Genomic DNA, 27,583 nt, shown 5'->3' with positions numbered 1-27,583 from the left:
CTTTATAACACTGTGTCACGTACGATAGCGTGATCACTAGTCCGTGCATTTTTATCTTATCTTGGTTTTTTTTTTTTTTATTGAATTCTACGTAACACGTATATATACATATTAAAATGTATGGCGTATATTTAGTTGTAAGCTTTTTCTTTAATTCTTCGTAGACTTGAACGTAAACGTTTAGTACAAGACACTATTTCCATTCATAAATTAAAAGTTGATCCAAAGAGGTAGTGATTTTTGCGTAAAAATTATCAAATGAAAAAAAAAAAAAAAAAAAGTAACGTATTTACCCAATATGTAGGTCACTCGAGCACATTTCATGATACATTATAAATTTTAGATAATAATCATTATTTAGGGGACGACGTCCCTTTATTACGTGAGGGTCGTTCTCCCTCCTTTCTCGTGTGATGTCGTGGGACGCTCCCTCACCCTCAAGTGATATTTACCGAGTGCTTTTTTTTATTTATCAAATTTATTCTACGTTAACCGTACTTCGTAACGAATTGAATAAAATTTAGTAGCAAAAAAAATAATAATAATCATATTGCAGGATGAAAGTGGTATTAATAATAAAATAAACATATTTATTTAAAAAATGTACTACATGTCAAAGAAAAAGTATGAAAAATTCAAATATTGAATTGATCATTAAAAAGCCAGTTGGCAAATAAGCCATCCGGATTGTTTGCCTGCGAATGTTTGATATTGTCTGTGCTTCCGATGTGATTTCTAATACAAAAACGTTATCTGTCGTACTGAATGTTATCGAAATTGAAAAATTGACGTAAGATTTTATTTGATATCCATTTTTAGCTCATTTAGTTAATGGAAGTCCCCTTGAGGCAAATTCTTTTTAAATTCCGACGGTTTTTTTTTCCAATTTGATCGAACAAACCACGTGTTTTCTCCTTCTTTTTTTTTTCTTCCTAAATCACGTCGACAAAATTAATGTACACGTGGTGATTTACTAATTTATTTTTTACATGGGATTACACGAAATCCTTAAATTGTTTTCCTTTTTAAGATGATTGTGAGGCTAAATCATAACCGTTACGATAAAGTCATTAATTTTTATCTAAAAGTCTAAAAGTCTCAAAAAAAAGTTTCGATGAATACTTCGATTTTTAACTCTTTATCCTCGACACTTATGCAGTAATTTATTACACCAAACTTGTAGATATAAGCATGAGATACAGGTGAACTACTCACGTCGCCACATATACTTTGCAGGTGGAGTACACCGTAATACACACATAGTGACGTATAACACACTCAAAAATATGCCCAAAACTAAAACGGTATTACTCAAGCTCACACACCAAAGATCTTTCGAACTCCTAAGGGTAGGAAAGCACAAAAAAATACATACGCTTTATATCGATGAAACTTTAAATTTTAACGTAACTTACGTTTTTACAAGAAAAATTAATACTATAAAAAGTATACGCGCGTTATTAAAACGAAAAACCTGAGTATAATATGTAGTTATATACCGTAACGCGTCTGAAAATAAAATTTATGGTTGACAAAAGGTAATTTATGCTTCACTATTGTTTATGATGTAGAGGATGTGTAGTGACCACCGGACCAAATACTGACAACTTTTTGACATTCACCCATGTATAGCACGACTAACAGTGTATAACATATACACATGTACGTATTAATGAAACGGGCCCACACTCACCTGCGGGCACAGCATACCTCACCTCAACACTTTTTTTTGCTTTCTAATAACCCAAAGAATTGTCACTATTAAGTGCTATTTTGAACCGTATTTTTTATCACTGCACAGGATCATTTTCATGAAAAAACCAGACATAAGTGACTCTGCTGATTGAATTTTGTTGAGTTACATCGACCACTAAAAATTATACATGCATCAATAAATTTATCAATCTAAAACGAAATTGTTAACTGTAATTTTGTAATTCATTCACCCAAAACGGACTTGTTATGATTAAAGTATGAGTTTCCAAACAGATTTTCAAATCAAACCCCTTGTAATCACTAACAGAGCACGTACATTTTATATAATTTAATAAACAACTGAAAAAACATTTCAAATTCCAAAACTCTTGACAATTAGTAAAAAGTAGTTCAGTAAGTACAGTTAAGTAGGTGATGGCACTAATCCATCAAAATAGTATGAAAATCCTAATATTTAGAAGTAATTTGAACTTACAAAGCTAAACCAGAATTTAATCCAGATCAAGTGGTGTTATATCATTAGACTACATGTCGAGTTTTTGACATGCATCTATTCTTTTTTCTTTTGAAATAGCTTGAAAAAATTACCTAACGAATGCGAGACTTAGTACATTTTCAATTAAAATATATATACGTAGTGCTTTATTTACGTCAAAATTTTTTAAAATAGTACTTCTAACATATTGCTTGACAAAATTTTAATCAGCAAAAACAATGCATTAAAATTAAAAATATTAAAGTACTTAGAAAAAAAATGAGTCAAAATATTTCTAAAAATACGTAAACATTCATCGGACGGAAAAAAAAACAACATTTTTCTCAGTATTGTATTGCAAAATGGTGACAACAAAAAAATTTTCTACCAAAAAGAATACACTTTGTCCAGGAAAAAGAAACACTTTCAAAGCACTTAAAAATCCATTAAACAATTGGGCTAAAGTCTGATGGACACTCCGTAATTGCAGTAGAAGTCTTGTGTAACATTCTTACTTAAACTTTTCGATACGAGCACGCGTCTTGAACAAAGAAAATGTTTTTTGTTGCTCCTTGCGTCTTTGGATATATTGAAACTCCTAGACTTTAGAGTCATTGGTTTACTCGAGATAATTTTTAAAGTTCTCTATTACCTACAATTCTCTGTCAGCGGACATGTAAAAAATGGCAGCTCATGAGATTTTCAGGGGTCCAATTCTTCAAATTCCTTAAATTTTTGTTGCGAAACATTTTCCTTCTTATCATACGGCCCAAAAACAAAAACAAAAATTGCTTCACAATCCATTATCCCCATTACCGGAAGCCTATATGAAAGAAAAACAAGATTATTTTGTAAGATTTTTTTCATTAAAAAAATCATTGAAGTTTCAAAGCGTTTCCTCTCTACTTTGGGCACAAAACTTAAACGTAATAATCATTTGAAACCTGAATGAAAGCTCTCGATTGGAAAATCGCGATTTTCAGTGGAAAGAGTCATGTATACACGCGGGCGTGTATATGTATATGTGTATGGATTCAAGCAAGTTGTACAATCCATATGGCATATATAGCAGCACAAGCAGAGACAGCAGAGGCCCCTCAGTCGGCTCCCATCCGTCGTGCCGTGAGCATCGTTTATTTTTATACATGCGCGCTCCTCGCCGTCGCTTTGCAGTGTGCCGCTCTTGTTCTTCGTTTGCACAGTTTTTTTTCTTTTCCTTTTCTTTTTCTCTCTTCGATTTCAGTTCTCATTATCAAGTTTTCGTACCACCTTGTGATTGACAAAGTGTTGTTGGTTAACGTTGTTGCTCCGAAATTTTTGTTTGTTTTTTTCATATCCCATGAAAAAGTGACTACCTCAGGATTATCCAAGTGGACGTACGAAACATCTCTCGTGGTGGCGTGTATACGTTACACCCATACATTCGCCGCCGCGACTCTCCGAGCGGCTCTAATAATATATAGACGGAGTTTTGAAATGGTGAACGGAGAAAAAGGAGCGGACGACATGATGTAGGTGAACGCTCGCTTGTACATAATTTATACTCACACACGCACACAAAGACATCTTGGACGCACTGATTTTTACCTCATCCTCATGTATGTATACTTACTAGTATTTTCTTACTCCGTCTTGGGGGGAAAAAAAAAACAGCCAAAGGGTCAAACGGAAAATTCTACATTCCGGTGTCTTTTTATAAACCCGCCCGACGTCCGCGAGTCTCTCCAAAAAAAAAAAAAAAGTCTCGCGCGACAAGCCGCAGCTGAAATTTCGGTAATAAACGGTTGTGGCGTGAAATTTGTGATTTATGCGTACGCCGCCGGGGCGTTTCGCAAAGTAAAGTAAAATTAGGTCCCCTGGCGTGTGTACTTATATAGAGCCCAGTTGTTTACACGTGCGGCGACCGATGCTGGTTTACCAATCGAAAACGCATCTTCAGCTTTGGAGCAACGAGTACACCTGCATGTAAAGTGTGTTATCGCAACTGGTGCGCGTAATTTAAAAGGATAAGTTTTCAGATGTTACAACTACAGGCTGGAAGGGGAAAAGCGCAATTATCAATGTGGGTGACTCGTGGTGCAGCGTCACGCGGCGCGACAATGGTAATAATAATGGTGTGTACGGGCCGGGGCGCCGATAGATCTAATTAAGATTATTGGCCGCGCGGCGAATGCATTCGCGCCGAGTGGTCTCAATCGCATATATACACATACGTGGTATATACACGCACCTGCAGCTCCGCAAGAGATTTCGTTCGAGGGGACAAATTCAATGTTGTGAAATATATTTTGTTGTTTTTTTTTTTTTTTTTTTTTTTTCGAAATCGATACGAGTGCGCACGACGCGCTGGTTCGGTGTTTTTCATTGATCGCTGCGCTCGATGCGACGCTTATCAATCGACTGCAAAGCTGCGTCGAAGCGATGTTTTTTTGATAAGTGTAGAGGTACCTTGGTAAAACAAAAAACAAAAAACAAAAAAAAAAAAACGATATATATACAGCTTGCGGTGCAAATCTAATTTCGATACCTAAAGTGCACCACACAGCAATGCAATCAATAAGCAACTAATCGAGAACAAAATCAATTTAACTGTTAATTTTTAATAGGAAGAATAAATTTACCAATTCATATACTTAAACATACCTAAAGTGTCAAAATTACGTAAATTTTGTGTATCTTCTTACTATAAATAATATCAATAAATCCACAAAATGATAACACGTAGTAGTTAGCATAGAGCTGAAGTGCACAAGATTTTTGTATTTTTAACAAGACATTTGTAGGAAATGTAACTCACCCAAACCATGTATAAAAACATTCTGTTAAAAACTGAATAGATTTTGAACAGTGAAGGCTACCATACATGTCATAATGTTGTAAAAACATCCTGCCACAGATTTAGCAAACGTGTGCACGAGCAACATGTGACGGAATCGTTTTACACTATATAAGCGCATCGTAGGGAAAAAAAAAAAAATGTTATTTGTTCCGGGCACGGGAGCTATGATGAAACAATCGACGAATCATTTGACGAGACTGTTTCTAAAATACTAATTGTAACAGGTGCACCAGCGCGATGACGCATTAACTGCACATAATCAAAAACATGGTTTTATTTGAACGCATTGGGATTTGTATGGATTTAGAGCGTATCTTTATCTCAAAAATGTACGTCTTATCAAACGATCCTGCACTTCAAATAAAACGCAAATAAGGGTGAACCGCTGCACCGCGCTTGCGATTCTTCTCGTCGTTACATCATCGATCAACAGATGTACGAGCAACCGGTTTTCTAAGCCTTCGTTTTGAATCCTGCATGAGGTAGGCGTCAAAGACACCAAACCACCGCGAGCCCACTTTTAAAAACTTCAAATCATGGTAAGATCCAAGAGTCGCTTATTGGATCAATTCAACGATACGCCCCCCGCGTGCGATAAATATACACTTTCGCTTTGCGAGCAACCGACATCCTCGCAAAGTATCATAAAAAAAAAAAAAAGAAGTTTTTTCCATCTAATGGCAAATAAGACCCGTGTATAGATCAAACGGAGGGCAAAACTAGAAATAAAAAAGCCTCTCGCAAACTAGGAATGCAGCGAGCAAGCTAGCACGGTGGGGGCTCGGTAAAATACGCTAAACAGCACTGTAGAGCCACAACCGGTTCCCGAGTTCCCTTATAGGTGTACCTACTCATTATATACATACACCTATACGCGCGTGCAAATATATACATATATATATACTGGCACTAGTAGCACGCGCCTATACCTATATTATGTACGTGTGTGGCGCAAATATAAACAGCCGGCGAATCAAAGTCAAAGGCCTTATCGCGCGGCATTCGCACACACGTGTGTGTAATATAGGGGACGGCGGGACGCACGTTATTTGCGCGCGAGCTCCGTTAACAATATAGTGTGGATATGATATATATGTACCTACACCGAGAGGTTGCACGAGAGGAAGCGACACGCGTGTATGCGTATATATTATATTTATATAGGTGTGAGTGGCAGCTCCGCTATGTCGTCCGATCTAAATTTAGAAGGCTGTGCCTCTATAGTAGATAACGTATAGGCATCTATGTATTATACGCAAGAGAGACATGCACCGCTTGGCTTTTGATACATCGGCTCATTGCGGGTCACAAGCATTTTGGTTTTGCATGTACTGTACGTAGCAGCTGCTTCCAAGTCCTCTCTATATTTATGTCGTTGTTATTATTTTATCATCGTCATCACCTTTGAATCGGATGCTGCTGATGTGCACATTGTATACCCAATAATATATACTTACTTGTGTGTATGTGTCACATATCCCAATGAGCGTCGGTTTTTACGCGTTGGTTCGGTGCAGGTGATATCGTTAGGTTTGCCGGTGCGAATCGTTCTCGGCAATGACGATCGGAGTCACTTTGACTGAATTATCATAATATGTTTGTTTGTTTGCTTGTTTTTTCCAATTCCAGAGTCGATCGATCCGGTATCCACAAAGGCATGACGGCATCTGTCACCGATGCGAGGTGATATAGGTGGTTTAATTTGTTCGTTTGATCGATCCATTTATTTGTTAATTTTTTTTTTTTTTTTTTTTTTTTTACAAAAAGGACAAATAATTTTGAAGCCAGCTTATCGCGTGAATTTTCAAATGTGTAAACAGATCGCGGAGAACTAGTTTTTTTCCCATTGAACTTGCGTATTAAATTTTTCTTCGTGATAGCAGTTGACGCAAATTTGTTTATCTTTTGATGTGTGTATCGATCTTTTTTCTTATTTAATGAGCAAACAAAGTATAAGATCTTAATTTTCAATAAGAAAAAAATAATAAATAATAATATCTGCTGTAATGCGCTCTGACTATTCACTATGTCATTTCATGTTGGTAATTGCATCGGGGCATTGGCGCCCTCTTCGTACAATATCTCAGTAACAGCTTAGTGTCGAACGTACAAGTGCACGTCACGATACGAGACACTTACGCTCTCACGCCAACTTGACTGCAAGTATGACTTATAGAACTCACTGTACTAACAAAAATTCTGAATTTTCCTTGTTGACGGTCTCCATTTCGTTGCTGACAGCCAAAGAAACGTGGCGGATGGACAAATTCCGATTGGATTATGCCGTCAAAGCGCAGTCTCAAATTAAACACGACTCTCTTGACGCGAAACCTCGTCCTTTTTATAGCTCAGCTATACTTGTAATGTATATAGCATACCCGTTTCACGCCAAACGTACAAACACGCACAGATACAAAAAAAATTTATCAGTGGCAGTAAATCGCTATTCGCGACAAACAAAACGCGTAGACTCGACAGAGCTGATGATGGAAAAAAAAAGAGGAGGAACAAAAATTTAGGATTTCAAAGCGCGTGTCCTCGCCGACTTTAGCGACTCAAGTCCCACGCGCGCGTCCACAAATCAGCTATAAGAGAGCGCGAATGAAAAAAAAAAAAAAAAAAAAAAAAACGAGGAGGCGAAGAGCGTGCCGCCGTATAAATGTAAATGGCCCGCTCACGCGCCATCAGGAGTTACGGAGCGCTGCACGCATAGGTACCATTGTGGTGTATATGGTTTCTCCATATATATGCGCCTGGATCATCCGCATCTTTTTTTTTTTTTTTTTTTCGCTGGCCGTGTGTCGTCATCCGCGATGGACAAGAGCGGCCACCAACAGTACAGGATAGTCGAGTGTACCAACGACACGAGATGAGACTTTTAATCCGGGGATACGTGATGAGTACACCGCGAGCACCCTCGTCCTTCCCTCCATTGGTTACTCGTTTTCTGGCTTCATTCGTACAACTTTTTTTTTTTTTTTTTTTCTTTTTTTTTTGTTAACTTTTGGCCTCGATGAATTATTCAAAGGTCGTAACTATAGGCGATTAAAATTTTTAATTAACCACCCATTCGGTAAACACATACCTCGTAATTGATACGTTTCACTCGAATTCAACATCGTCCGAGATATTTCAATTTTAAAAGCAAACTTCATTATGCTTCCGCTTGAGTACATATAGTTTAGGTACGCTTTTATTTTCCATTTCAAAACTACCAGCTTGCAGTTTTTTTTTTTTTTTTTTTTTCATTGGTACCATAAAAGTTGCATTGTATGGCGTAAGTACGATATACACTGAAATGTGCAGGAAAAACGAGGCGATGATGAGTCGTAGGAGGCGGAGGGAAAGGGGAGAGTTATATTACAGTGGCATTGTGACATCACCTCTCGTTGTACCAGAGTAGGTGCACCGACGAGAGCACTGCACTTTTTCTTCGATCTATCTAGCCTGTGTCTTGGATATACTCAATATTTTATTGGACCAATGGATAATTATACACCCACTGTAGCGAGATGCGTCCGAAATACCGCAACAGCGTAGAATCAATAACAATTGACTCCAAAAGGCGTGTCGGACTCATTCTTCTTGCGATTTCTCAAAGTCGAATTGTTTTTTGCTAACAATTATTAACGCCAATCAACACTCGCTATCAAATAAAGTACACTTAAAGATTCAAATCGTGTTATTATTTATTGTTTTGTTTCATTTGTAGATTATAATTGATATTTTAGAAATTAAGCATCAATATATTGCAACTTGATTATTCAACTTAGTAAGAATACTCGCGTTAAGTTTTTCACTATAAAAGTACACTATTTTGCTCCATCAGAGCCCACGACGAGACCTTAATTTCCAACAAGCGTTGGCTCGCGTTTTTATCCGTCAACCCCGTCTGAAATGTTGCAACGAACAATTTCCCAAAGTCTCATTTGATTCCATTCACAATTGTTCCCTGCTGGATTCCACCGTATAACACATGTGTAACACCCATTGGCTATATTATTATTAATTCTCGGAAAGTACGGGGTGCAACCGCGTGTCGCTGAAAAATATAAAGGAAAAAAAAAATCTCTGCATAAGTAGATATACCACGTGTATGGCATTCCGAGAACAAGCACCCGAGCATAATATAACTTACACCCCGATCCCCGATCCCCGAGTATATACCTTTGTACATTGTAACACATAACGAAGACGTAACTGTTATATTCTTTTGCTATGTGCTCTTTGGATTCCCTGTAGCCGAACCCACCGAGTCTTTTGTTCTATATGTTTCTGTCGCTTTCACCCACAAAGTCCCACACCAACTTCTCAAAGAATGAAATCTCGGTCGCGGAAGGCGCTGGTGTGTTATAATGTACATCGCCCCGATGTAAATTTCTCGCACGCGCCTCTTCTCGAATGAAACTTATAGAAAAAAAAAAAAAAATGGTACATGATATTGTTCACTCCATCCGCGGTTTTTCATGCTTTCGCGCGCCAGCCTGGATCAATTCGTTCCACTGCTCTTTCGAGCTCGCGTGATGATGTATGGTGTGTATGTTATAATTGGGTTATTGTACTTATGGAAGTTTCCTTGGTCCGTGCTCGCCTGCCGCGATCACTCAATGTGAAGAAATACGTATAGACGTGCATTTGAATATTTTTGCTAACTTGTGAGATTATATAATTTTGCGTATAACTGTGTATGGTACGTGAATATGATAAAATTAATCATTGGTACTGGGATGAAAGATTGAAATATATAGAAAGTGTAAAATTTCACTGCTTTTTATTTGTTTGAAAAATTATTTTTTTTACGCAGTAAACTAAATTAACGGTAATGCTTGATTATGATTTAAAAATAATTTTATCTTTAAAAATATGTTACAAGTAGATTTCGAAGAACAATGACAAAATACGAGTTTTTTGAAGACAAAAATAGATGTATAACGTAAAAAACTGATTAACGTAAAAAACAAAAATGTAACTTTCATTTATAAACAGAATCAATGTTTTTAAAATATGATCAAAATTAATATTTGATGTATTAAGTATGTAGTAAAAATTTAAATAAATTATTCGTCTTATTCGAGTTATGATTTTTTACACAAATTATACTTTTAACCGAACGCAAAGACTTAAAATGTTAAATAAAGCTACTTACAGATTTTCTGCTAGACGCAATTGTTTCGAAAATCAAATTGAAGTTTTTCTCTCGACAAAAGCAGCAAAAAACTTTACTTATCAAACAATTGTTGTTGCAACCTCACAGCTTCAATATACGGGACCAATAGAGAAAAAAGAAGAGTAATCGAGGAAAAAATTTACCAACCATACATTGTGCCAAAATGTCAACAACAAAAAAATGCATCATCGACCGATACTAAGATCCCTTCGGATTGCCTCTACGAAGAAGCAGTTGTGTTTATACTCAAAAAAATATTTCAAACTGCGAAACCTCGATTAGCTTGGCTGAGATGAGAAAAAAAATGTTTTTTGTATCCAAATCGTATTATAAAAGAGTTGTTTACTTCTTAATCATCGAGGAAATTCGAATAATTAGCATGTAAATGAAGTATTTCTGCGAACGATACCCGCGTGGATTCAATGTCAAAAATAAATGCCAAAGGTAACCCGGAATAACACATTTCTCGATTCGCGTTTCGCGCTGTAAATCAAGATACGATGGTATATAAAAAACACTGGAATCCATATTACAGAGGCATAAGCATATATTTTGGACAACGAAATGAAAAACAGCGTATAATACACTTATGCATCGACGCGATTAGTCGTTGTGCTCCGAGTTGGTACACAAATGTAACATACGAGATGAGCTAGTTTGACATAAAAGCTGGCACTTGCTGACATTCGTGCCAAACTCTAATATACACCTGCACTCGAGATGTTCATCATCGTGACTAGAATCATCGGTTTTCTATAGCGTTTTGGCAATGCTCCTGTGCTCTGGCGCCATTAAACGAAAAAAAAAAAAAAAAAAAGAAAAAAAAACAACAACAACGTAATATATTAACGCCACTCCCAAAATAAAGAGTTTATTTCCGTCGCCTTAGCGGTTCGAAAATAAGCCCACCGGAGTGTTGTTTCATTATTTATATACTCGCTGCAGGTATCTTCTGCGCGTTTAAATGAAACAACGAGACGAAGAGTTGAGTGGACTCTCCATAGAGGAGAGGGAGGTGATTTTAATTTGCGCCGCGCGCGAGCATCGGATTTCCAAATAAAAATTCCAAGCATGCGCGTATATACGTGATTTGGAGCTCAAGCAAAATAAAGTGGAAGATATACTAAATTCAGAAGTGTCCTTAAGGGAGATATTATGAGTAAAAAAAAATAAATGCACAAAAAAAGGTATCATTGAGTTGAAAAATCTACAAATTTCTCTTTACAGTAAAATGACAACGAAAAATACCGTAACTGTCTGTTACAGTCCATTGTTCTGTTACATCCAAACCAAAGAGTTACAAGTTTGACATAAGTGCAAAAAATTAATAAAAAAAAAAACGACGCCTCTTGACCATTATTTCGAGGCAGATGGAAACTCATATCAGCTGTGTCGAGCGCGATGTATGTTGTTCGTGCGTAAACGGTTTAACATTTAGAATATACCTATTTAAAAAAAGTTGCATCAATATCAACCATCTCGTAAAAGCCATTAGCTTATTTATGTTGATTTATAATGATAAAAATTCATGGTTTTAAAAACAAGTATCTCTTTTACGTTAATGGATAAATGACAGTGGCTTGACCGTTTTTGGACAGAATATTTTGGTATTTTTCATGGCTACTGATATTTTTTCATGTGTAACATCTGAAAGCTCGTGTATTTTGATCTACTCATATAATCACATAACAACCACTTTTTTGATGTATGACTAGTAAATGACAAGTTTCCAAAATTACATATCTGCATTCATGCAAAACATCCCAACTTTAAGATGGAATATCTCAGAATTTTGCACAGCTGGGGGTGCAAACAAAGATTTCATTGGAGTCAGTCAGTGTTTCAAACGATCGAAAAGGTTACAGTTGATCTTTTAACTTTCAAATGAGGGATGAGGGAATGACTCAATATACCTTTTTTAAGTACTGGTTTTGACAAAACTCATGAGTACAGAGTTAGTTGTTACATTTTAACCCATCGAGTGATAGAATTCGCTGTCTTTTCTTGCACGGGATGTAACAGAAAGTGCAATCAACAACGAGTAATTTCTAGCCCCTGCACCGAGAGAAAGCTAGTGTGCTGTAGCATAGAATTAATCTCACCTTTCCTTGAAAAAATAAAAACGTCTTTGAAAAAACAGTTGCTCCGATGTAAAAAGTGGCTTCTGCGATGCGGGCAAAAAAAGAAAAGAAATGTAAATGATACCGTTATTTTTTCGAGGGCAAAATCAACATCATCCGTCAACGCCATCAATTGAGACTAAAAAATAATAAATAAATTGGCCCTCTCACGCGCGCTCTCTGCGAGTAAACCGACTCGCTTGTAGTGCAAAAAAGCACTTGGCACGAGCTCGAGCTTCAAGCCCATTCATACACGATCCATCAAGGCGACTGCTCTAATCGGCGGCTTACCTCTTCTCTCTGAGGTTAACGTCCCTATTTTTGAAACAATTCAACCTACTTGCCCAATAAAGGCACACCGAACAGTCGAACGCTCTGTAATGGCGCTACAGTCTCGAAACTCGTTCAATAAAATCATCAATAGCCATTGACGATCCAAATAGGGTGTCAATGGCTTTGGGTACACACACGTGCTTGCGAAACAAAGTCCCGCATAAATTTCGCGCTATTTATACTCATATACGTACACAACATATCTTTCGATGCTTTGATTGTAACATGTATGCTTTAGAACCACTTACACAGCAATACGCAACAAAAACAATGAACCAACACAAAACTAACGAAAGCCCATTTTTGTTTTTTTCTGTTACAGGTGCAACTGTGTCAATGATGTTCCGTATCGCAATAACAGACCAACGCGTACCTAAAGTGATAAACGCAACAAGTACAACTTCCAGTTACAAAGTGCTTCTATAAACGCGCGTGCTTTCGAAACACAACCTAGTACAAACAAAAAAAAATGATCCGACGATCATTTACGATATCCACGTAGAAATTAATCTCCCCCGACAATACAGCGCCAGCGAACCCCACTAGTTAGGTACCTGAAAAAACAAATTCCAAAACATATCAAACGAGAAACCGGAAACAGCGGAGCGACGTGTGCCCGCACGATGACATTTAAGCATCCCAGGTCTCGCCGGGTCATTGTCGCAGCAACAGCCGAACAGCAGCACCACTTGGGGGATAGCGAGGCAGCTTTTGTTGGTTTTGGGCGTCAGCGCAGTCGGCAGCAGGTACCGAATCATCGCGACCACCATCACTCTAGTCGTCTCGTGGGATCGACCATCGGTTCGCGGCCGGTAGGAACGAGGCACTCGCTGGCCTAAAGAGCTATGCCCTGCGCTCCGGAGCCGCTTCAGCCCCATCATCTTCACCACCATCACCAGCTGCAGTCGTCGCCGAGTCTCGGCAGCCACAGCTCGTCGTCGATCCACCACCATCACCGCCACCACCACCACCAGCACCTCGCCACGACGACGAGCAGACGCCCCAACGGTCTCTTCTCGCCGACGAGCAGCGAAGCGAGCAACCACACTACCAACCAACAGCCTGGCTCGCTGTCCTCCTCGTCCTCGTCGATATCGTCAGCCAGCACAGCCGCCAACTTGGCGTCCGACTTCCACGTGTTCGACCGCAGGACCGCGGAGCTGAGCGCCCGGGCGGTTGACTACCTCCTCAATTGTCACACGGCAGAGCTGAGGCTGCAGCAGCAGGAGCCGACGGAGGAGAGACCAGCGGTGGCGGCTGCTCGCTCCCCAACATCGGTGGCCACAGCCGTCTCGGCTAGAATGGCCGCGACTGCCAAGCACGAACTGCGCCGCAGCAGCCAGCCATCCGCGCCCAGCTCACCGGGGGACGAGGACATAGCCGCCATAGCCAAGCAAATAAGCGACCACGCCGAGGCCATCTATCAGACCTGGAAGAGCCGAGGTCTCGCGCCCACGGAGATACTTAGTTGCCACAGCAACGCCGCGGCCGTCGACAAGTTTGGCACTGTGCTCACGCCCACCTCGGGCCCGGTCGCTTCTTCCCCCGGTGGTCCTGCGACCAACTCCGCGACCATAGCCAAGAAGCCCCTGTCCGTGGTTACTAGCCCGGTGGAGCTGCTTGCCCAGGACAATAACAACCTCGAAAAGCTGGTCAACAACTTTGTGGTGGAGGACAAGGCGCGGGTGGCAGCCACGAGACAACGCTCTCCCTCCAAGAGCTTGCCCTCGTCCATCCAGTTTGCCCTTCAGAAGTTCGAACAGAGCTCCGCCGGAGCACCGGGCGCCCTGACGCCCACGACGCCCAAGACCCCGACGACCAGCTCTCTGCAGCAGCTGATCAAGCAGCAGCCCACGAGCTTCGCTAGTCGGCCGTCCCAGTTAAAGACCACCGGTGGCCAGGTCAAGTCACCCCAGCACCATAGCGAGATCTTCCTCGAGACCATAGAGACCTTTCCGAACGATGTGACGCCCTCAAAGGTGGCGGCTGTCCAGCAGAAGGTCGCCCGACCGCTGGTCTCGCCCACGGCCAACGGCACCGTGGGCTCCTCGTGGCCCCTCAAGAACAAAATCGTCAAACCGGCCTCGCCGCAGTCCGTCCAGGTCGTCAAGAGCCCGGGGGCTAACGAGGCCAGGCAACCCGAGAACTCGACCAACTATCTGGACGAGGTGGCGCGCGAGGAGGAGAGGCTGATCAACGCCCTGAAGACCGGCGCGGTGATCACCGAAGAGCCCCAGCCGATGGCGCCGAAACAAAAGCCCGCGATCGTCCGCGAGAAACCCAAGGTCGAGCCTGTCAAGCCGATCCTGATATCGCCGAGCCAGCTGGGCGCCCACCACCTGAACTCGGCCGCGGTCGCCGTTTCGGCCCACATGGTCAGCTCGCCGAGCAACGAGGTCAAAACCCTGACCATGGACGAGCTGTCTGCCTTATCGGCGGTCGATTACGCCAAGATGCGCTACAGAGTTGTAGGAGCTCAGCAGCAGCAGGAGTCGCCGGTTCAGGGGGAGCCGAAGGCGCCGAACGCGGGTCCCTTGAGCAGCGAGGCCATCGTGTCGAGCGCGAGGTCCAAGTTCGAGTCCGCGTCCGGCCCCAAAGTGGACGCCAAGCCGGCGATCGCCAAGGACAGTGGTGCCAAGGACGCGGGCAAGGACGAGAAGGACTTCATAGCCTCGAGGTGGGGTTTGAGGCTGAACTCGTCGAGGCAGCGGCCGGTCGAGCCGGTGCCCCATCCGGAGCTCACGACCCAGCAGAAGCAGCACATCAGGGCGGCCGCGGCCACCAACACGGGCAACAATCCAGTGCGGCCGTTCCTAACGCGGGGCTCGGTCGCCGAGAGGGTTCTCATCTTCGAAAAGTGTCCTAGTGAGTTGTTGCTGGACAAGAGGGGCCCTAGGCAGCCGACGGTCGGTAACTGGAGGACGGCTCAGGACGCGCAGAACAACAAGGCACAGGTGAGTGACACTCGTGTGTTAGCGGTTTTTTTGTCGTTGAAGATGAAAATTTGCGAGGTGAATTTGATATAATAAGCGTCACTAGTAACAAAACAGATTGCAATTAGCCGCAGCATATACGGATCCCGAGTCGCCGAAATTGGCCGACTCCGCATCAATTGCGCCAAACATGTGGCCTCGCGAGTATGGGAAGGTTATGTAGGTTAGTTGAGAGGTAAAAAAAAAAATCAACTCGTATTTGCTTGGAGCGTAAGGGGAAACTCTTTGTGATGCGCGGTGAATTACCCCGAAAGGAGTAAGTATAGCTCTCCTCATTCTCCGCGCGTGCATCGGAGATGTATAAAAAAAAAAGACCTCGGGCGTTGCAAAATCGTTTGATTTTCTTTTTTAATTGTCCCTCCCCGCCCCCTCTCTGTTAGTCTAGCGTAATTTCTGCGGCAAAAAATCTCTCCTCCGAACGTGCGTATACCGTGTACACGAGGGCTCCAAGTGTAATTGCGTTCCGCGAAGGTTGCATTTATGAGCTGTAAATCTCGGTAAGCACTCAATTTTTCACATTGGTTCGTTTAACGGCCGAAAGAAAGCTCGCGGATGAAATTAATATCCAATGAATAAACAGTTTTGAATACCGTTTGATTTGCAACTACAAAAAAAAAAAAAAAGAGCCAAAATCGCTTCCACAAACCCTCGTCACGGCTTACCGATTTTATTGTCGATTTCTAGCCGTAAAACCCGATAAGTATTATACTTGTGCCATTGGAAAGCTTCAATCACGTAGTGCGTTCCATCAGAAGAATCGGTGGGCCCCTTGTACCCATTGACATTCACCAAAAAGGCCCGTCATACTTTTTCACCCCACACGCAATATCGCTCCATCATCGTCCTCCTGCACGATTTCACCTTCCGAAAAATCTTTCATCGAGGACTCGTTAATATGTTTCTGCATCCCACGTTAATATACACACACACGCACGTAGCGATGGCGTTGGCGATCAGCTGCTCGTTTTCACGATCGGCGACCTTGCGAGCCGCCATCAGCGGCAGAGGAGGAGAGCTGCGCCAGGACTCCCAAGGAGCTGCCGCTGCCGTGTGGATATACTTACTTTCTCTTTCCACGTCGCGCGCGAGCGTTGAACTCTGATGTATATACGTATATGTATCCCGTGCGCACGCTGTGATTTTTGCCTCGGCAAAGCCGGTGTACACGCTTGGCTCTCGATCCGCGGGAAGAGGATGATGTTATAGTTATACATCACTGCGCCTCGAGTCCGTACAACCTTATAGCTGCAGTTCGTCGGCCCTTTGTAAGTGTATTTTCGTATACCGATACCCGCGTATGCGGTGTATACACGCAACATACTTGATTGAGTCGGTAAATCGGTACGGGCTGCCAAAGCACTGTATACGCACTTTGCACTTTCCACATATGCATCAGCCGTACTTTGCCAACACTTTTGTCTTCGTGTCGCCAAAGGTTCATATTTACCCCTCCTTAATTCCCCGCTAAGCGATATTCATATCCTTCAAATTATTTCCGCTGAGAGCCGCACATGTCTTTTTTTACGATGCCCTCGTTTTTTCATCTTAACGATCTGCATCTTGGCGTTCGACGATCTTTATCAATCTCCATCACGTACACACACACGGAGGCGGCGCTTAATTTGAAACAGTTTACTCGCAAACACAGCCATCCTAATTAGGTACCGCTGACAACAAGGAGAGAGAGAGAGAGAGTCAAAACACACACTAACATTTACGACCGCGGATTATCGATGGTATATATCCCATTACTGTTACTCGAATCGGTAATACTGCGGTCCAATAAACACCGTATTAGAAATAGCTGTTATGGGATCAGCTGTTGCCCTTTCGCGTATCTCCAATCGTAGCTCTCTTAATTGGCCTCTTGGGTGGCCGGTTCGACTTCTCGTACGTAATATATTTCTATGCATAGCACGCACGCCCGTGCCAAAAATACACCAATGGGTTGAACGATCGATTGCGCTCTCTCTCTCTCTACCGTCTCTTTGCTGGGCGATCGGAAAAAAAACTCAGGCACCTCCCATGTGTACATACATAATATGATCGGTATGTGGGTACGTGTAGGTATATCGGTATATATTATATATATAAGCGTATACATCTGACTGTCCTCTCCTCCACCTTCTCCTTCTGGTGTGCATGCGCTATAATATACGCGTGTATTTGTTTGCTGGTTACGCAAGGCGTGCCGATCGCGGAACAATGCCGAACGAGGCTTGGTCCTATGCGGTTTATTGTCGCTTGACGACACTAGCACGCGCAACACTCTTTTCTCTTTTTTTTTTTTGCCCACCGCCTCGATCGTTATATATGTGTGCCGCTTCTCTTGTTTTGTAGGCTCCGCGAGTCCGCGCTCGTACACGAGCCAAAGGTTTTTTGTTACACATACGTGCAAAGGTGTACACGGGTATACCTAAGCTCATACATATATACATATGATTTGGGTGTGGGATGTGGTTGCGGTAAATGGGATGTACCATAATAGGTATACATCGAAGTAAATACCGATTTTTCGCTTAGTTCCCGGAAATCGGCCGATCAATTATGTGCGTTCTATGCATGGATGTATAAATATATTATGTAGTGAGCTTTTTTGGAGATCGTTGGACAACTATTAAATTGCCGTACTCTACGATAATGTTTACGTGAAACTCAAGGTTTTTGTTTTTTTATCCTCAGTTTCATTTGCTCAGTATGTAAATATATCCCTATGTGTATACGCAGGTTATACATAGAATCTGACATGTATGACGACTGAGAGCGTTTTGTCTGATAGTCGCGTCAAGAGTCACGCGTATGTACTTATAAATAAACACATGGAGTGACAGCTAGGGCCCGTTGGCAATGTCCGGCAAAACTGATGCGCTGTACATATCAGTGATACATGTGAAGATCTGTGATTTGGCACCAACTCGTTTTGTGCTTTCGGGCCATAGGCTATAGAATTCAACCAGAGCTAGCGAGAACGAAACTAATGCTACACACAATTCTTTTTCCTTTTTCTGTGAAACTCCAAGCTTTCGTAGAAGAACCACCAAGTATGGGTTTCAGTGAAAAGATGATGAACCTATTTGGCACGTGGATGGTTTTTTATACCCATGTATTACTTGCATGAAATATTGTCATTACACGAATCTCGTGATCGATTAGAAAGTGATTAAGACTTTCTTTTTTTCTTTACTACCACTTTTATTTGTCTCTGTTTTTGCAAAATTCTTTTTAAGGCTTGTACTCCCTAATAATGGAGATTACGTTACACAAACTAAATGCTACTTTGTATGCTTATTCCTTTGACGTTTGGTTATCGTTTTCACACGATGGACCAGTGGAATCGATCGATCACGTGTTTTTCGCACCCATTTTTATTGTGGATCGTGGCCAATGTTTCTTATTTCTCCAAGTATTTAACAACCACCAAAAGTTGGAAATATTCCAAACTAAATTGGTATTTGTATACACCCTTATGTACAAAGACTGACGATATATTCAATGTGAAGTTCTTACTGAACACATTAAAAAGTATGTGTATGCATGGTATCTTCTTGACCATGGATCAATTAGTTCCCCATACGTGGATTGCCATGTCTAACGACGTAGTTACATGATAAACATTATGGATACTGGTTATTCCAGGATGTGTTGCACAACTCATGTAAATGATACGTATAGGTAGATGTCTTCTTTAGCTTCTTTTTGTTATGTACAGTTTTAAGTTTAGTGATAAATAATCTAAAAAAAGTCGATGCACAGAGGGTTTTGTAAATCTTAAAGGTATTACGGTTTTTAAAATTATTTACTTCGATGCATCACCTCTCCAAAGATAAGTAAAATGACCAGTAAATTAGTTTCAGTTACAATATAATTGATACAGTCGTAGAACTGTAGGGTCGTCTTGAATTTAATTCCACAATCTTTTCATTGATTATTGATTAGATATTTGTAGGAATCCTCGGAACTGGCATATTTTAAGCTAGAAGTTTTTTTTTTGCTACTTTATTCTAAGATACTTCTTTTTCTCCCCCCCCCCAGATAGAGGGATATGGTAAAGTGATAGCCTTACTACCTCTCATAATCTTCATGTTTTATGGGCTTATAGTCAATAAAAAACAAATGTTTGAATAACCACAGCCAGAAAGGCCTATTAAGTGGAAAATGCTCGATGTATTATATACTGTTGATTTTACAAAGACTATGGCATTGACAACATCCAAAATAATCGTCATTGAATGGGGGTTGCTAGCCTTTTCGACTCAGCAGTCATCATAAAGGCCTACATTCTCTTTGTTTAATAATGTCCAATTATGTCTTTTTCATAATATCGTGGCTTCTACAACAGGTACAGCATTCAGGGGGACACGAGGAGCAAGTCGCAAAATAGTGTAACAACGACTGTGCCATGAAACTGAATTATTGCAAGTGAATCGGCTGGTTATGAACATTTTAAAATCCCAAAACAACAAACTATACGAGTCTTGTGCGGCCTTTTTTCTACCTACACTCTAATATATGCACGATTGATGCTTTTGTTTGATCATCGATTATTAATCATTGACAAACAACACTTGATCAAGTGTTAAAAAAAAAAAAAAAAAAAAAAAAAATACTTATCTATTACTTCCTGCGTACTGCAGCCTGTAGAACCGCGTTTCCAAGTATCAATTACAAACGTCGATGATTATTTTCTCCAGCTGCGGCAGTAAATTAGGAAATTTTTTAATTTATCGATCGTACAGTGCCTGCCTATGCTTCATCATCCAAACAATGTCCTGGCAAACACGATTGCCATACAAACAACCTGTCGAGCTTGTGAAACTTCCGTTTAACAACGTGCGGTATCGTTTTGCAATGTGTGTCTTTTAAAAGACACGCGCACGCACCTATTGTCTATACCCGCCTTGGACTTTTAATTGAAAGACCACGTAATAATGTGCGCACAACGCGTGTGCTTTTGAAAACTTGGAAAGGATAATGATCTTGTCATCGAAAATACTTACCGTCGTGTGCTCTGCCGTCCAATGGAAAAAAAGGTATAAGTGACATTTTTGTCGAAAATGAGTTATTTATACCAATCGATTCGTCAGAAAAGTCTGCGTCTACAAATTCAATATCTTATAACGTTATTTAGTAATAATTTAACGAAAATTGGAGAAATTGCTAATAATTTTCGTCAGTGATAAAAAAAAAAAAAAAGGGTAAGTGACACAAAACGTGGAAATCGCGCCAGTCAGACATCGTAAGTGCACTTACCCTTTTTTTACGTTGTAAAGTCGATGAGCACCGCCTTCGATTCCAAAGTAGAAAAAGGGTAAGCTCCATTGGAATAAGCTGTATTTTTGCTCTTACCCTCTTTTTACGAGGAAATTGCGCCGAATTAGAAGGAAAAGTGCAGATTTTCATAGTTCCTATCGAAAAATCGTTTTTCTTTTGCGGAAAATAGAATAACTATTTCATATTTATATAAAAAACAGTTTTTCCGCGGTCCAGTACTCAAATTATCATTGATTTTTGAAGACACTTATAGTTTTCCTTGATTTTCTCAGTTTGTCTCTCATATCACTTACACCGACTTATACCTTTCTTCCGTTGGACGGCACTATACATCGGTTGTACAATATTTTACAGAGTAAAACAGACAGTCGATAAATTTAGATAATTATAATCAATTTGTCCGTATATATGTTGGACAAACAAAGCAGCCGCGAAAACCAAAACGTCGACAATGGATGGTATTTTTATGATCGAGAAGTTTGGTGCAGATAGAATTTTCCCTCCTCTATACACCATACCCACGGACATACAACACGTGCTGATGAGAGAAAACCTTTCCTTGCGGCGTACATAGGTATACAGCCGATTGTCCGTCTCGTGATCGAGCCATAAGCCGCCGCGGGTGTGTGCTACCCAACACACAGGCATATGTATTTGCACGCGTATACACACGTGTACCTCGCGGGAAGACAATTTGTTTGGTTCGCGCGTGTATGTGTAAGAGAGCGGAGAATAAGGAGCTCTCGGGTTTCCCGCGCGGGGCTTCGCCAAATTGAATTTGTAAAATGACAATCGTTACCCGGGATCTCTCTCCCCGTTGCGGGGAGTTTGCCTTTTCCTTATATATATACACCTACGCGGCGCACACACGCGGATATTTGCCGGTTGATTGATGGAAAGCCCGAGATATTTCACTCTTCCCTCCACGGTTCCCACGAGTATCGATTTCGCTGCTCTTGTATACGTTCGTTTTCAATCGCCTACGGTTCAACTGCAGCCATAAGCATTTTGGCGTTATATGCTCCTATGAAATTTGGCCGTGTTGTTTTTCCAAAAGTGCCAATGCATCCACGTATGAAAAATTGAATCTCCCTTACTCGCTGCGATTTTTCCGTTGGGAGTCTGTGTCACGCGATGATACGATACGGGGATGTGAGTAGTATATACGCAACGACAATCGAGTGGGAAGCATCGCGATCGCTCATTAGCCGCGTGCGACAGTCTAGGTATAAATAACACAAGCGTTTGATTAGGCATTGATCCCAAAATGCAAGTGAGGAAAATAACATTATCACCGTTGGGGACGAAAGTGTTTGTACCTGCCCTGCAATCGGTACGCGATGTATAATAAAATAACTCGCTGCCCGACCCATTATTGGCTCGACGCGGCGTTCTCGTTTCGCGGTTCTATACATACGCTATCTCGAAAATCGCGGCGCGGACGTTACGGCGCGCACAATGATGATTTAAACCTCGTTTTTCAGGAAGTTTTTCCTCGGCTTATCGACGCGCCGGCTGAACATTCCGAGTCGTGACTCCGAGGCCTCCCGCAAAAAGCCGTCCACGTGTATACATGCGCGCGATAGCGCTCAGAAAAACTTGTTGAAATGTGGACGGATATTATTAGGCAGTTGCTCTCTCCATTGAGGCCCCCGAGCCCGATGAGATCTCAGGAAAGAAAACTTGTACGGACAAACGCTACTTATGCTAATTTCCTCTTGCGGGAGATACATACGCGCGCATAGCTGCTTTGGGATTCCCGAGGTTTGATTGTCGCGGGCGGGGACCGATCGAGTCCTTTTTTTTCAGGCTCCACTCGGTTTATACTTTCGGGGCGTATTCATGGGGGCGCGCGACATCTGGGAGGCTTAAATTACGTGACTCGTTGAAAAAGAAGAAATCGAAACACACTCGGTTCGGTTCGTGCTCGGAATAACTTGTTTTTTTTTTTTATTCTTCCCAAAAGAAAACCAAGACTCCGTCAAGAGCGTGAGCCGCGATTTTGTAAGCTCGCGCGCGAAATGAAGGCCGCGCTCGGGGGTATCGGTACGGGAGGGCCATCGTTGTGGGGATCGTTTGATGAAACCACGCGACAGCGAGAAACCCTGGCGAGGAGCGCGGGAGTGACGGAAAAAAAATGAGACGGCTTTCATCTCGCCGAAAGCAGGCCACTGTCATCCTTCTTCTTTTTCTCCTCTCCTCGAAATTATCATCATCGAGTCCGCGGGGGCGGCCGTAGCGACCAACCGGCCGCTCATAGCGGATGGAGGGGGTGTGGGGCGAATGAAAAATGTGAAAGTCAAATGAACCTTGAGGGGAACCGCACACGCGACACTTGTGTGTGTATGTATATGCGCGGGAGGGGGTCTCAAGGCATCTCGCGGTGCACTGCTGTTGCAGATGAGCTCGTGCATATTGGCCTAATTCGGGCGGGAAAGGCAAGAGGAGGGCGAATAAAAGGGTCCATGGCCATTTGCGATTCTGTTTTTTTTTTTTTTTTTTCCTCGAGAGTTGAAGCGCCGATGGCGATGATGTATGGATGATGTGCCTCATTGCGCGGCGGTATTATCTTAAGCTTCGAGGGGCCTTGCATCCTGCGCCACTTCCTCCGCGTTGTTGCTTTTATCATCTCGTGAAAGTTGGAGTCGGTTCTTTCTTGTTTATTTTCGATCTTTTTTACAACTTGTTGGGGCTGAAAAAGTTTTCTAATCAAATAAGTAAGAGATATTTTAAAAAATTATTTCTCTAAATATCTTGTTTTGATATACAGAATAAAAAGAAAACTCTGAGAAATGAAAAGGAAGGTTCTACTAACTGCACTACGTATCGACGCTTGGTCAAAGAAAGCACCAACTTAAAATTGCCTCGAAAAAAGTGCTAACTAAGATTTAGGTTGGGGAAAGCTCTTACTCGGAGGAATTTATTTTCTTACACTATGTGCAATACCGTATGTTTTATTATATGAGAAAAACAAATTGAAAAACCACAGATTTCTCATCATGCCATCAATCGTCGTCAAATTTGGGCCAAATTGTCTTATGGATTCTTTTAATACTTGGATAAAAAATTTTGTTTTTACAATAAAATAAATTCTTTTCTTAATCAAGATAGAATACTACAAAAAATTATTTTTCCTGGCAAATAAGTGCAACACTTTTTAGGAATTCAAATTTCTTGTCAATTATTAGAAATCAAATATTGAAATACTTTTTCAAATACGTGGTGTGTTTTTTTTTTTTTTTTTTTAATTATTTAATATTTCATGTTGTAATGCGTTATACTTGCTGGAAAAAATTTTGTCAAGCACTGTGTTATAAGTATAGCGATAAATAAAAAGAAAAACACTTTTTACACAAATAATGCATTACATTTTTAGGAAAATATTTCACTGCGAAGAAACGAGAGAAATATGCAAATATGTCTGAGCCCAAGTCTCGTCGCACAGACATAAACGAAGACCTTAATCATCTAAACGAGCTGTTATTTGCGTATCACGATAAGATATATTTAATTTCAACCTGCGTGTAAGGCATTTTTTCGCCACAAATAAATGCTCGTTCAGATGATTAGGTCCTTCGTTTATCTCTACAATTGATGCGGTGATTGAAAAACCTTTCCCTTTTCATTTTTTGTTTCCCATTAATAAAACAAAACAAACGGTACCGTTACTACATACAAAATATCAGAAAAGAGATGCCTCTGAGTTATCGATTTCTTCTGACCAAATCTGACTTAGCGCTTTTACCGAAGCGTCGACATGGTAACGTATACCAACTGCAATGTTTAACTTTCTAGTATTAAAGAAACAGTTACTCAAATAATTAACAAAAAATTAAGAATGTTCTTGGGGTTATTCATACAAAAATTATAACTTTCAAGTTATGACTTTGATCAACAAAAGTATATGTCACAAGTTTTTAATGGTCCAAATATGTTTTTAACACGGTATTCTTTCTTGATGTCTTGAGAATGCGTGTAGGAATTTTTGGATTTCTAGAAATGATTTTGTAACAACACGTTGGGGCCTTGACTCTCTTTATACTGTCGTGTAAGTGAAGCCTAATATTCACTTTTCTTCATGTAAGAGCCTCATTGAAAAATTAGAAACTGGATGTTTTTTCAATGATTTTTCTGAAAATCTATGCTGAAACAAATTAAATTATATAGGGGCGCGAACGTGACTATTCCGAAATTTGGGAAACACTTTTCATAGGGTGAAAAGTATTCATGATTTTTTGTGGTTGAAACAATTTTTTTACTTTGTTGAATGTATAGCCAAGGATAAAAAAAAATTACAAAAACAGTATTTCTAGATGAAAAAAAAAAAAAACTATTTTTCTACATTATAACCATTTTTTAATTTATCTTATCACGAGTTTTAAAGTTACACGATGCTTTTTCTAATTCTTGACATTACTATATGCAAACATATTCCAGCAGCGGTATCCCAAAAGGAAGGCACACAGTGCATGTACTTAATAATTAGATTACCAAACAGCAACTTTGCTCTCAGAGTCTCTTGCCTGAAATTTTAATTAATCATTTTGTAATTAATTATCCGACTTATCACGTAGAATTCCCTCATCCGCACACATCATCCCTCGTCGAGCTCTGCATTTAGGCCAAACGAGGAACTAATGCAAAGTTCAACAACTATAGGGACGGATACGATTATTGAAATTAATCGCCATAATTTCGCGTTTCAACGAAACTTTGTCATCAATTTCGATTTTTCAGAACTTTTCTCGTGCACTGTATAAAAGGATCCATTTGTAAATTTTGACAAATCGCTCTGCGGGATGAAAAAAAATTTAAAGTCATTAAAAAAAAAAAAAAAAAAAAAACAACGTCCTGCCTCTCGGCGAAACATAAAGAAAAAAGTACTGCACTCCATCAATCTTTCCTCGCTCGCGCTTTACGCTCCCGCCGACTACGAACGCAGAGGAAAAAAGAAATTTCCCATTTCGCAACGTCGTCGTCGTCTCCGCTCATGTACTATATAATATATATGTAGTCCACTTCTCGCCTTCCGATTCCTCCTCTCCCAATTAGAGCCCCGTATATATACCTATAAGCCGTGATGCAGCCTCTGGCGCACACGTACTCACTAAACTCGTGCATGGCGGTTCTAATATATATATATATATATATATATATGCATGCGACGCTCGGGTGTATATATATAGGCCTCTCTCTCTCCGTTTCGCGCTTTTCACTCTCGTCTCGTGGGAAAAAAGTTGAGCGCGGATTCTCGAGGAAGTGAAACTCTTTCTCCTCTCTCTCTCTCTCTCTCTCTCTCTCCTTTAGCTCCTTTCTTCTTCGTGATGCAGCGATCACTTTTCTTTCTTTTTCTCTCTGCTTTTGCACTGCACGTGGGCTTGCTGGTCGCTGTGGACACTCCAGCAAAGTGTATAGCTCGCTTTACGCGGGAAAAAAAGGAAATTATTGCAAACTCCCAAAGCGAGTCCAAAGTATTTCGAAACACTTGATTGTGGCCCATTGTCTAACGAGCACACGTGTGTGTATTATTTTATCGGGGACCGCGAAACGCGACAATCACCGTCATCAGCATGAAAGTCAGGGAGGAGGTTTTTTTCTCCCAAGTACCATCATTGCGAGCTAAGCTTATGGTATAGGCGCGTTTCACTTGGAGTCCCCGCGTGTCGATTTCTTTTTTGTTTCTCAAATCGAAGCCCCCCACAGGACGCGGGAAAACTTTCCAAATTGGCAATTCTATGGTTTTTTTTGTCAATGCGAATTACGCCGTTGTAATGGAAAACCCATTAACGTGAAATTGGCCACGTCGTTGTAGCATTGCCACGCGTAAAGGAGTATACTCGAGTGCATAATGTGCTTTTGTATAGTGGGTGAAAATGTGTAAATTCCGAAATCTAAAAAAATGTCTCTTACAGAATCGAGTGAATTTACTTTCTCGCTACGGAAGACTTGACTTTTTTCTTTTCGCTAGTTGGAGTTGACGGATTTTTAAGAGAAAAATAAACGTAAGCATACACGTCATATGCCCAAGTAGAATTTAAGTGCAAAAATTTGACGAAAATGATTTACCTATACAACAAATGTTTGAAAAATGGTACCAAAAGTGGAAGATGGAAAAATTTAGATTCATTTGTACAAGTTGTAATGTTACCGTTTAAAAAATCAAACTAGTTTTCAGAATAAGTAATGTACTGTATAAATTGATTTCAACAACATTTATACTGTAGCAATTGAGTGCTTATAAAAATAAACAATTAAAGATAAAATCTGATTTGCATTTCCTTTTTTTTCCTCATAACGCATAAAATTATACTGTTTGATTTTTGCAGTGAAAAAAATACATAGGAACACGTTTTCTTCGATCAACAGGATCATTCATACATTATAATTCATCTCGAAAAATTGATTGTCACTTAATTGAAGCCTTAATTGTTGTTCGTTTTATTATTGGTTAGAAAATTCCACGTGGTTTATTAAGTGGATTTTTCACTATAAAAAAAGTCGATTGCATTAAAATGTGGAAATAATTGAAATCAAACGAGTTTACCATAATATAAGTTTGTTTTGTATACTTAGTCGAAACAGTTAGTGAAAAGCTATTTAAAGTCAAGCTGATGTAAAAATAAAATCATACCCTACCCGTCGTATTAATTCTTATTAAAATAATTCAAC

At 40.6% G+C, this 27,583-nt stretch overlaps 1 protein-coding gene across 3 annotated transcripts in view; it reads left to right on the top strand.

The window, feature by feature from the left end:
• The first annotated feature begins 3,310 nt into the window (after positions 1-3,310).
• LOC106644311 (uncharacterized) overlaps positions 3,311-27,583 on the top strand; it is a 45,860-nt gene continuing 21,587 nt past the window's right edge. For 2 of the 3 annotated variants that reach the window (XM_014359757.2, XM_089592692.1), the window contains exons 1-2: positions 3,311-3,702; positions 12,973-15,604. In XM_014359757.2, coding sequence (XP_014215243.2) covers positions 13,496-15,604 — 2,109 coding nt within the window. In that variant the 5' untranslated portion in view covers positions 3,311-3,702; positions 12,973-13,495. The remainder of the gene's footprint in view (positions 3,703-12,972; positions 15,605-27,583) is intronic. The other variant, XM_089592220.1, reaches the window with a different exon arrangement.

This window comes from Copidosoma floridanum, unplaced genomic scaffold (assembly GCF_036245765.1).
Source record: "Copidosoma floridanum isolate Cflo_tuat_1 unplaced genomic scaffold, Cflo_Japanese_pri ptg000001l, whole genome shotgun sequence".
Taxonomy (NCBI): domain Eukaryota; kingdom Metazoa; phylum Arthropoda; class Insecta; order Hymenoptera; family Encyrtidae; genus Copidosoma; species Copidosoma floridanum.
This window is presented reverse-complemented; position numbering and strand designations above follow the sequence as displayed.